This window comes from Pezoporus wallicus, unplaced genomic scaffold (genome assembly GCF_028554395.1).
Source record: "Pezoporus wallicus isolate ANWC-B61680 ecotype Strahan unplaced genomic scaffold, APGP_CSIRO_Pwel_v1 scaffold_6362, whole genome shotgun sequence".
In the NCBI taxonomy this organism is placed as follows: domain Eukaryota; kingdom Metazoa; phylum Chordata; class Aves; order Psittaciformes; family Psittacidae; genus Pezoporus; species Pezoporus wallicus.
In genome coordinates this window covers 7,268,795-7,281,110 of record NW_026637663.1, presented here as the reverse complement: position 1 = coordinate 7,281,110, position 12,316 = coordinate 7,268,795, and the positions used below count along the sequence as shown (strand labels likewise).

General features: G+C 38.1%; 1 protein-coding gene across 1 annotated transcript in view; it reads left to right on the top strand.

The window, feature by feature from the left end:
- Positions 1-12,316, top strand: part of WDR27 (WD repeat domain 27) — a 59,519-nt gene that overhangs the window by 39,637 nt on the left and 7,566 nt on the right. The window contains exon 22 of the mRNA XM_057406973.1: positions 7,483-7,585. Coding sequence (XP_057262956.1) covers positions 7,483-7,585 — 103 coding nt within the window. The remainder of the gene's footprint in view (positions 1-7,482; positions 7,586-12,316) is intronic.

The following is a 12,316-nucleotide window of genomic DNA, read 5'->3' as shown; positions in this document are numbered from 1 at the left end:
CACATTGATAAAGACATTTAGAATGCTGACTAAACACCTAGTTATAGCACCAGCTCACCTTTGCTGGTAAAGTTACATGAATAGCCTCCTCTTCATGACTGACTGATATTGAGAAAAAACAGCTGTCCAGATTTCTGCCGTAGCTTGCTGTTTCCCTTGCATGATTCATTCCAAAGAGCCACTTTCCTAAGAGATGTTCTTGTATGTGAAGTAATGGAAGTTTTTCTTCTCCAAGGCAAATTTCAGGTTTTCTGTAAAGCTTTTAGGCACTGATGTGGACCTTCCTTGCTCATCAGTAAAATGCAGCTGAAGTCATGGTGCAGTCAAGCTTCATCCTTCTTTTGACATTGTATGGCCTCGTTGGTCTCAGGTTTTCGGATATATCTTTACTGATGCTACAGACTGCACTCTAAGAGCCCTGAGTGCACTACTGGGTCCTAAGTGCCCTGATCAGCCCTGAAACCCCACACATGCACTCTCTGTTCTGTGGTTCAGGCACTCTTTTTAAGCTTGGGCCTGGACTTTTAGTCCTTTTCTGAACTATGCTGTGTACCTGTCTCAGGTCCTGCCTCTGGCCTTGTTTTCTGTATGGACATTGACCTATCTTGCTGGTAGTTTGCCTTGAATTCTGTCTTCAGTGGACCCATGCTGCAATCTTGCCTTCAGCCCTGTATCTGCCTTCACCTCCTGCTACACCTGAATGGACTCCCAGGATGCCCCTGGACCTGGTTTGTCACGTTGTTTTTTTCTGGGACTGTCGGTGGACCTTGTTATCAGTATGCTACTCTGCTCACCTTATTTAGATATGGTCAGACAGTGCCCTGGTCAGTGACAAAACTGTGCCATGACCACCACCGGCTTCTCATTCATTTTCCCTCTTGTAGCAGCCCTGCTTTTGCTCCATTCTGACATGCATATTCACCATTATATTTATTTCTCACATAAGGTGCATAGGTCTGTAAAATTAACTTCATTCACCAATTTTAATTCTGAAAATTATTTTCATTGGTCATGCTTGACCAATGAGATAAACATCTATGATGAAATTACTGGCTGTGTAGATGAGGGGAGAGCAGTGGGTATTGTCTACTGTGACTTCAATAAGGCTTTCACAGTCTTCCATAACATCCTCATGTTGAAGCTGATGAAGTATGGGTTGGATGAGCAGACATTGAGGAGGGTTGATCAGTGGCATGAAGTCTAATTGGAGGCCAGTATTTAGCAGTGTACCTCTGGGATCAGTACTGGTTCCAAACAATCCTGTTTGACATCTTCATTAAGTATCTGGATGATGGGGCAGAGAGTAAGAAGTTTTATGGTGACACAAAACTGGGAGGAGTTTCTGATACACTGGAGGGTTGTGCTGTGATCTAGGACCTCAACACTCTGGAGAAATGGGCTGACAGGTGCCTCGTGTGTTCAGCAAGGGGAAGTGCAAAGTCCCCTTGGCAAAAAGTGAAATCCCCAGGCACCAGTATATGCTTGGGGGTGGGGATTGAATAGCTGGAAAGCAGCTCTGCAGAAAAAGACACCAAGATGAACATGAGTCAGAAATGTGCCTTTGTGGCAAAGAAGGCTGAGGATGCTCTGGGCTGCATTGAAGGAATGTTGACAGCAGACTGAAGGAGGTGATGGTCCCCCTCTCCTTAGCATTGGTGAAGCAACACTGGCTCTATGTGAGCAGGGAAATTAGATCAGGACGACCTCCAGAGCTGCCTAGCAACCTCAACCTTAACATGACATTGTGATTCTATGAAATTAACATTTGGTCTTCTCTACTTCCAACGGAAATACAAAAATAGGAAACTTGCTGGGAGAACAGATATAATCTTAAGTAAGAAAGCAGTATGAAAGAAGATTCAGGGGAGACCTTAGAGCAGCTTTCCAGTACCTTAAGGAGGTGTATAAGAAAGCTGGAGAGTGACTTTTTACAAGGACACATACTGTTAGGGCAGGGGCAATGGTTTTAAACTGAAAGAGGGAAGATTCAGAATAGATACTAACAAGAAATTCTTTTCTGTGAGGGCTGTGAGGCACTGCCAACTGGTTGACCAGAGAAGCTGGTGGTCTAGTGTTAGGTGTCCCTGCCCATGGCAGGGGGGTTGAAACGGGATGCTGTTTCAGGTCCCTTCCAACCCAAACCATTCTATGTTTCTATGAAACTGGAAATAAATTTAGGAAGAAGACATGAGACATGCTGTCAGATGTGCTTGTCATCTACTGAGAGGTGGGGAGAGCAGGGAAAAGTTCTTACTGCTCAATTTAGAGGTCTGAGCTGCTACTACAGTAGGTGCGGGAAGGTAGATGTGAAAGCTGCTAGACTGCTGGTGTAAGTAATGGGATTGGCAGGGACAAATTGCTGGGAGGAGCTCCCAACCGCCACCATACTATTACCTTTGGTGGCAGAAGCAGCCTCCCTCTGATGCATGGTCTGAACAGTTGAGGAATAGAAGTTCAGCTGCCCTAATGCTGATTACTGCTGAAATAACCATTCCTCATCTCTTTCTGCAAAAAAGGCAGCTTACTGGGCCACAGGAAAGATACCTAAAAAACATTGGGCTACTTGGACATAGTGAATTTCTTCTGCAGAAACTTAGATGCATGATAGTGCTTTGATGCATGATCCCAGGGAAAATCAATTTTACCCTCTCTCAGACTCTGAGAAGATTTGCCAGTCATATATAGATGGTTTCAGGCATTAAGGTAAAATCTCCAACTAGCATTATCATCTTGTGCAACTAGATCATAAACTTCCCTGGCCACATATTTTAGTAGAATTCCTGCAGCCGCATGGAGCTTATCTCATACGTTTTCTAAGAATTACCCTTTGAGAGCCATAGGGTCAGACATGCAGTTTGAGTGAGTGGCCCTTAAATTTTCAGATACTTTCCAGTTTGTGTCTCCACTGTGAACTAACTGCTTGACATCATCCTTAGATATGCATATATACATACTCAGAATTTGATTACTTCTTGGTCTCTTCTGAACATGAGGATCCCATGATTTGTCATCTCTTTTTTTTTTCCTGGAGCTTTCAGTCTTGTTATGTGGATTCTGAGGGTAAAAAGGGAGAAAGTAGTGGCTGGAGTTCCTCCAATTTTGGAACTGGGGATGCATGAAAGTATATAGGGTGGAGAACATGCAGTACCTGATGCATGCCATTGGCGAAAACATGCTGAGCTCCTACGTGAAAGGTTGCTGTGTGTTTAAAATTAAACATGTACATTTCACAAAGCTTCTACAGCTGTAAAGTTCTACTTGGATTTCATAGAGCCTCAGTGGATCTTTTAGTACTGAATGGTCAATGAACAATTACCAGAACACTAAGACAAAGCAGTAGAATACAAGGAAAACTGGTTGAAAAAAAAATTTGGTTTGCTGTCAAGTTATGGTTTTTAATGCAGCAAGTAGAATGAAATAGACTTATTTGTGAGAGTATTTTATAAAGTCTACACCATTCCAGTATCTTTTTCTTAAAAAGACAGAAAACATTTTTTTTTTTCTAATATTCTACAACTTGTTTGCAACATAAAAAGATACATATTTTGGAATGTGGAATGGAGCTATACAATGGAGAACATAGGGAAAACTTGGCTGTTTGCTGTCCCATGCAATTACCACATGTTTGTCATGGTAACCCCTGAAAAGCTTTAACCAGAGAAGCATTCTTAGGAGGCTGGACATCATGCCAGTTGGCTATGTAAAGCTTACAAAATCCAAAATCAGTTCAATCACCACCTGTTGCTACTTAAAAAATAACAGGGGAAAAAAAAAAAAGAAGATTGAAATGAGAACTCCTAGAATAAGCTAAAATTATATGCAGAATATCTATTTATTCTGAGATATTTTATCCACTTTTTTCCATTGTCTGGAGATATCTGAAGTTAATTGCATAACAAAGTTTCTGCTTGATTCTGTGGAAAGTTTAATTGGAATCAATTTTTTAAATGCCTTTTTAAAGCGGGGTTTTGAGGAGGTGGGGCTGTAGTTGTAATACTTACATCCTGATTGTAATGGAAAAGTTGAACAGTAAAACAATTAAGAAAATAGAATCCAGGATGTTAGTTATTACTACGACCATACTAGCACAAGGAAAAGTGACACTGTTCTGTCACCCAGACATTGTTTTATGTTGCTGTAGTATAGCAGAGAAATGATCAGTGAAAGCACTGGAATCCTGTTAGTTCTTATGCATCTATTTCTAGGTGGAGTAATTGAGTTATTGGTCAGAAATGTGGAGGAGTCAGATTCCTGTGAAAAGAAGTTGTTTGCAGTGATTTATTAGGCGACCATTCTGTGAAGAAGAAACACCTCATTGAGGAAGTTAGCTTTTACAGGCCTTGAGACCAAGGTCTTAAACACTGAGGACTAGTCCTGTTTGGCCAGAGCTCTACTTAATGGTCATCCTGAAGGCATATTCAGGAGGGACAGAGGATATATGAATTTTGTTTATTTTTCTTATGAGGAAATTTCTTTCGTGGGATGCCCTTGAATGGTACAAGTATAAGATTAAAAAGAAACTTTTCCTTCAAACATTTCTATGAAAGTTTTCCACATGTGACAGTGAGCAGCGACACTGACAAGAACTTTCTCTTGGGGTGGTACTCTGGTTCACAAACAGTGCAACTGAGACTGGCAGAGACAATAAAAAAACATGATTGAGGCTAAGTTGTGGGAGAGATCTACTGTATGCAGTGAATATTTGGTGGGAGCCTGAGGGCAAAATCTTGCAATGTCAAATCAGACCACAAAGGGGAACAGCTGACAGGTGCAACACGTCATGCTTTGTTTTTATTTCTGCCTAAATAGTTTGAAAGGATTGCCCAAAGTTACAATAATACCTTTGCTGCTTAGTCACAGAATTATGTAATGATGATGGTTGGAAGGTACCTTTGGAGGTATTGTCTAACTTCCCTGCTCAAGCAGGGTTCCCTACAGCTAGTTGTCTGCCGTTGCATCCAGATGGCCCTTGAATATCTCTAAGGATAGAGATTCTGTGATCTCTCTTGGGTAACCTGTGCCAGTGCTCAGTCACCCTCACAGTAATAAAGTGTTTCCTGATAAGACTGAATCTCCTGTATTTCAATTTTTTCCATTGCCTCTTGTCCTGTCACTGGGCACTGCTGAAAAGAGCTAAGTCTGTTTTCTTTAAAGCCAACCTTCAGCTCATTGATGGCTGCTGTCATTGTGAGGCCACTCTCAATTGTCTCTGAAAGATCACGGTAGTCAGGAGAGGTATCTGAAGACTGAAAGAAAGTAGATGTTAATCCTATCTTCAGAAAGGCCAAGAAGAAGATCCCATGGAAGTAGAGACTGGTCAGTTTCGTTTTGGTCCCTGGGAAGGTGATGGAACAACTAATTCTGAAAACCATTTCCAGTGACTGAGCACTGGCACAGGTTGCCCAGTGAGGTTGTTGAGTTTTGTACCTTGGAGATATTCAAAACTCGTCCAGACATGGTCCTCAGTAACAGTCTAGGTGGGGAGGGGGGCTGGATAAGGTGACCTCCAGAGGTGCCTTCAAACCTCAATCATTATGATTGTGTTGTGAGAAGAATGAGGTGTGAGAAGCGTGTCTTACCCTTTATGTTTTCTTTTAGATTATCGTCAAGAAAAAAAAAAGTTTTTTGAAAGTATAAATCAAATATGTGGCTTGTCATAAACTGCCTAAAATTTGGGGTTGTATATGTTAGACTGCTGCATTTGAGAAGAGACTGAGGTAGCTAATATCCTCATTTAGTGTCAACAGGAAGCTTGAATTGAAGTAGGTTATTCAATGACCCGAATGTGGCCATCGATTAGTCAAAGTCTCTGAATATTCTTGCAGAGCTATGTGCAAACTGAAGTTAAAGAATACTTTTACACCTTAGTCACAGTAATTGACAGTCTTTAGAAATTACTTCTCTGAACTGTAGTGTTTTCTTCAACAGTTTTAGTGTAGAACTAGTCTGAGATGAAAGGTCCAGTTACTGTATACTGAAATTGTCCATTAGTATCAGTAGTTTTGTTATACAGAAATTAATGTGTACTATCTGTGAAGGTTCAAAGTTAGACTCTGTAAAATGATGTGTCTTTTTTTTATGTTTTACTGCATGATAGCCATTGGATCAGTCATAAAGTGATGTTTTTGTTGAAGTATGCCTGTTTCACCTGGGTGAACAAAATCAACTTGGTATTCAGTGCATTCTTACATATACATGTGTGTCTAAAACAGAACGACGTGGTATAAAGATTTAGAGATTCCTGCATATGGGTTCAGTCAATCACATTAACACAGCAACTGTGATTTCACTGGCCAGGAAAAATTGTGTATCGCAGGTGTTGGCAGGAGATCTTACTCTTCCAGATTTGTTCCTGGACCTAGCATGCATAAAAAAAAAAGAATGTGTAACAGCTGCATTATGGTGAAGTTGATAACATTCATAATAAAGGCAAAAGAAGAAAACAGTTTATTATGCCTCTTTTGAAATAATACCTCATGGCTACAGAAATAAAGCTCTGAAAGGAGTTATTCACATGTAAACAATAATTCTGAATGGGGTTGAAACTTTTATTAAAATGTCTTTTAACATAGAAGCAACTCTTAAACACTACTTTTTTCCTTAGTTTTGTAGTGGCTACCAGGTTATCTTTACAACCATGGATTTTTTTTTAGATATTAATCTTCATTTCATTAAAAACATTCTTTTTAAATGTTCCAAGTGTGCTCAGCTATCAAGAACTCATTCTACAATAGTGCCTTGCAATGTTAACATGTAAAGTAGGAAATTAATTCTTTGTATTAAATTTAAATGCATTCTTTCCTTTAGACTATATTAACACAGATAGGTAAGAAGTTATCTACAGCTGTAGGGAAGATAGCTAGACTTATCAGTTTGATTGTCATTTGGATATTGTCTTTCTTGAATTTACAAGATAAATTAGTACATGGAGTAGGAATGTAAATAGAGTAGCACAGATTAAATATCCAGATTTGGGTATAAGAAAAGCAAACAGTAATTATCTATGTTATGATTCCACATACTGGATTTTCATTTGGTATTATAAATTACTCAAGGGAGATTTCTGAAGTGTCACAGGGCAGACTGGCTTTCACAGCACCTTACCTTTAATGCAGGGGAGTTTGGCTTTCCCTGCTGTGATGGCTAACTAACAGTAACTTAGTGGTAGGCATCGCAGCTTCTCATTTTTAAATAGGAATGATTCTTCGATCTTTGTAAACTAAACAATGCCCAAGTATGTTTTTGGGCATTTACCTGTGGCAATTTTGTGTGTTTGTTTTCTTTTTAGTTGTTAATATTCTTTAATGACTTTCAGTTTTGACAAAATCCTACTGCACAGATATTTAGAATTTAAGTGGTGGATTTGCTCCGGTAAGTTTGTAGACTAAGAGAAATAGATGACACTTCAGCAGCATTTCATGAAAATGGCAGTAAAGGAGCTAGTTTTCCGCTGGTTTTAATAAGACTGAAATTTCTCTGAAGGTGTGAACGTCGTTTTGAAGGGCACAGTAGCCGCTGCTATCCATGTGGAATTGCAGTGTCTCCTTGTGGACGGTTTATAGCCAGTGGATCAGATGACAAATATGTAAGTAATGTTTCTCCTTATTTTCCTCTTAAATCATAGGAACTACTCCTACTGTACGCAAAGGAGTCTTTTTATGCATGTTTCTAGGATTCAGCTTGATGCAAAACAGGTCTATTATACTTTCATATCTTTAATTTTTATGTAGCAGTTATGCATGATTAGCAGGTATACAGATATACATAATGTATGTTCATTATTTTGCCTGAAAAAAATCCCTGAACAACCAAATCTTAGTGTTCAAAGTAATTGTTAAAAGTTTGTTTCTGAATGTTTTCATAGTTTTTTGACTCTGAATTGTCACGTGCTATCAAAGATGGGAATGATACCTCTGTAGCACAGCTTTATGTAGTGTGTACATATCTGACCACTAGGAACTATGTATCAACTACACATTATTTTACTTAAGCTACCAAATGCAGCATGATGAATCTTTAATTACTTGTTTTGTATGAACCCATCAGCTGAATACAAAATAAAAAGTCATTCAACTGTAATTAGAACTTTTGATAATTCATGGTGTAATTTTGTGTGTGTGTTTCCTCCTCAGACAGGTTCTCTTCTCATTCAGTGTCAGCTGTATTTAAATTATTACACTTAGTGAAAAGTCCTGAGTAAATGTGTGTTGCTACCTTTTTGACTATGCACTTATTTTTAATTCAGTAAGTCCTGCATTGTTGCCTCAGTTTCTTGGTGTTTTCTAAGAGGTAGATGACTTCTAGCTTGTAATATATGCCTTTGAAACTAGGTTAGGGTTGGTTTCACTGTAAACACATCCTTCCAAAACAACTAGGTAGGAAAGCTATTTAACCTCTACGTATTTCTTGGTGACTCACCAGGACCATGACACAGCGTTTTTTGGTCAACTTCAAATTCAGAACAAGAGGAATTTATTGTTGTGGCTAGTTTTGAAATACTGGCTCCGATCATGTGAAGATTAGAGATTTTATTGGCATATTGCTAGAGGTTTGGCAATACCTAATGTGTTCTTGACATTTCCATGATAAATTTCTTTTTTCAAGTTTTTGGTAATTTGCATTTCAAAATGTAGCTTGCAATACAAAAGAAAGACTTGTTGCTTTGTTTGCGAAACAAAATGCATCTAATATTGATCTCAGCTCATGACATATGATATAAATATATTTAGTTGAGATTGCTAATTAAAGTTGATTTTGATTAGTATAAAGAGGTGCAGTCACAAGACCTTCTGTCTCCTCTTTTGCATTAAAGTCATTTGGAATTACTGCTGATTCAAGAAAAGGAAGGCATAAAACTTGATTTTGCCATTACTCCAAATTTCTTGGCACTTGGCTGCTTGTCAAAGGAAGCTGAATATCTGGACTGCATCCTGCTCCAGTTGGCATGTGGTCCCTGGTGGGCGCTGTGCCAGTCAACACTTTTTAGTATGGCTCTTCGGTTGGAATTTTGCATAATTTTCATCGTATGTCTGTAAAGCTCTTTCATTGTTCTTGTTGTTGTCCCCTTAGGAAAATGGAGTCAAGTTTCAGACTCTTGCTACATCTGTACTGTTAGGACATAATACAGTTTGAGGGCATTTTTCAGAGGCTTCTCTTTGAAATATTGAGACTGGATGTACTTTTGTGTTTCCTATTGAAAAAGAAAATTGAACATGGCACTGAATAGTTCATTCACATTGCTAAACTAATAATATCCTTACAGATGGACTGATGTGCAACTGGAACTGTTTTAAGAGCATCAAGAAGCCACATATTTTTGCAGATTGTATTTTATGAGTGAATGTCCACTGGAATTCAAAAAGCTGCACAAAACTTCAGCAGTGTGGATGCAAAGTGTTGCCTCAAAATAATGCATTCTGGAAATACATTACGTATCTTTCCACTGACCAGCAACTGCATCTTCAATCATCTCAGAGATTAATTTATCAAGTGCAATGCTTGAACCCTGTGATTAACAAATGTGATTGAATTTACAACTAAGGAGGCAGAATTGGAATATAATTGAGAGACATTAATCTTAAACTGCCTTTTTTATTTCAAAATATTTGAAGTGTTTGACGGAGGGGAATATTTTGGCTGCACTGATTAATATAAAAGTCAAAACCGTATTTCCACAGGGCATAGAATTAGAAAACTGAAATATGCTATTGTAAACAAAGAGATGCAAATTCTGTCTGCCTTTTTCTCTACTTACAAAGTAGGTGACCTATTTTATATGAGAACAACTTGGTACAACTTCTCTGTGGCTGAAGCAGCTGCTTGTTTTTATTTGAACTGCTTTTGTGTGTGTTAGTATGAGATTTGTACATATTGTAATTCACATGTTGGAAGTGTTCCCCTAACTGATTACTGCAACTTCTTTAAGAGAACCTTTGTCAAGACACGTGTAGGTCCTGACAGTGTGATCAAGGCAGGTACCTGCAGTATCCTGGCTTTGAACTGTGATTACCCTTTCCATAATTCATTGTGATTAGAAAACACAGAAAGTCAACACTTCTAATATCTTCTCTTTATCTTAAATAGCCTAAGGTTGCAAATGACATGGGTGACATTTTCTTAAATGAATGCACATAATATTTTAATTTCTAACCATTGTGCAAAAAGGCAGTGTGAGGTTTCTGTTTATCAGACAATAGCATTAAGGATACTGGACAAATACTCTGATTTGATTTAGATTTCTATTTTCCTGGGCTCTGTACAATTATGTTTACCTAAACATTTGTTGGCCAAAGCAATCTTAGTCTTAAAAGGACAAAAATATCTGGAGGATGTTAAATGCTACCTTTAAAAATAGAAATTGCTAAACTTTTCCTGTGCTCCATGTAGTACTAGTTAGCTGGTTTGCTTCACATCTAATTAGGTTCTTCATTTCTGTTTCTGAAGACCTTAGGGTTCTCTGATTAAATTCCAAGTTTCCAGAAAATAAAGCAGGGAGTTCAGAAATCAAGATTTGGCTCTTTAGTTGTTTACAAATTTATTCTTGCTAGCTCTCTTTGAACTGTAGTCTTTAAGGGGCATGTTTGATCCTAGTGCTGAAATGGAATTTGCTAACATAAAACTGTCCATGTCAAATCTCAGACCTGGGCTTACAGTTCACACTGACTGACGCATATTGCAAACCCAGACATTTTTCACCATAACAGGTAATGTATGCAATCGTCTTCCATTTTATTTATGCTTTATATCAAAGTAAAGGATCTTGTCTAAAACGCTGTCTTTGAAGCACATTCTAAATCCAGGATTAAATTTATGCTTTCTAACTGTGAGGGCAACAAATCTAGAGAGAGTAAGATGAAGTCTTCTCCAGAGGGCATCAGCACTGAAAGAAGTAACGGGAGGCAGGATAAGGCAATTTGATGCTTATACATAACGCTAGAGTTCTAACCACATGTTAATCCCTGAATGTTAACATCTGGACAAAACTGGTTTTAGAGTAAATTTCCATTATACAAGTGATGCTGAAAACATACTGATCAGAGGACAGATCCAAAGAATTCTGCAAACCTGTGAGTTCTGGCTGGGTGCAAACCTGGGCCTGATAGTGCTTGCAGACTCAGTTGTTTTCAGATACAGGATTCTGCATCTGCCATAATACAAACTGTTAGAACTGTTAGTTACAGAGGCTGATATTCCAAATAGAGTGTCAGTCCTACTGAGCAATATATTTTAATATTTTGCTACGATATATTTATTTAGTTGTCTCATTATTCATTGTCTCAAATAGCATAATATCTTTATTATTTTCCCTCTTGGATTAGGAAAATAACTTATAAGGACAAGAAAAATACGTATAATAGAACTCTTAGTTTTATTTTTATTGATTCTTACATCAGGATAACTATCTTTAAATATATTATTTCTTATTTTGTCAATCACAAATGCATTCAAAATTCAGCGCTGCTGTCTGTCAAACTCGTCATCTACTTTACTGAGCCACATATGTTTTGGCTTTGAGAAGCCGTAGTGAAAGGAGCTCTATAACTTGAAGTAGTTTAATAGTAGTTCATTATTCTTGAGAGTATTTGGAGGTATCATTGATATTTAAATTAGGTATCTTTGATACAGTAGAGTATGCTGTAGTGTTGACTTTAATACAGGGTTTGAAAACTATGAGGATAGCTTCTTTACTGGGAAATTACTTCTAGAAATGTCTGATAGTGGTGTTGCGTAGTATATATTGTCTGGTCTATCCTTCAAACCAGAAGGCTTGCAGAACACAATGTACTGTATGAAGCAGTGTCGGGGACTATTTGGGGTGTTTTGGTTTACAGTGTCTTTGGTATCCCAATGATATATTGCTCAAGTTTTATTTCATATGTCCATATTGTTTAACTAAGATACTCTTTAAGGGAAAACATCTGGAGAAGATAACACTGGTAATGTTTACTGTGGAAAGACCATGACTGACATTGCTTGGCAGAAGGAAAACCATGGCAGAGAACGAATGATAGATACTGCAACTACCTCTCTGCCAGCTGGAGAAAATCTATCCCTTTCCAAACGAGAATACAACTTTGTGTTACTCTTGAACTCCAGTTTCTTGGATTCTTTGGTAGTGTGATTGTCTCTTAGACCTATTATCCTAGGAGGGAAGAAATAAATATTGATTTCTTATTAATACAGTCATGACTTTACAGAGTGCTGTTACTTGGTTGTCTCTTGGGTATAACTTTAAAGATGATTGCAGATCTTAGCCTTGGGAGATTATTTTATGAACCATGATATTATGTGAGCTTGAGCACATCAGTTGTTCTTG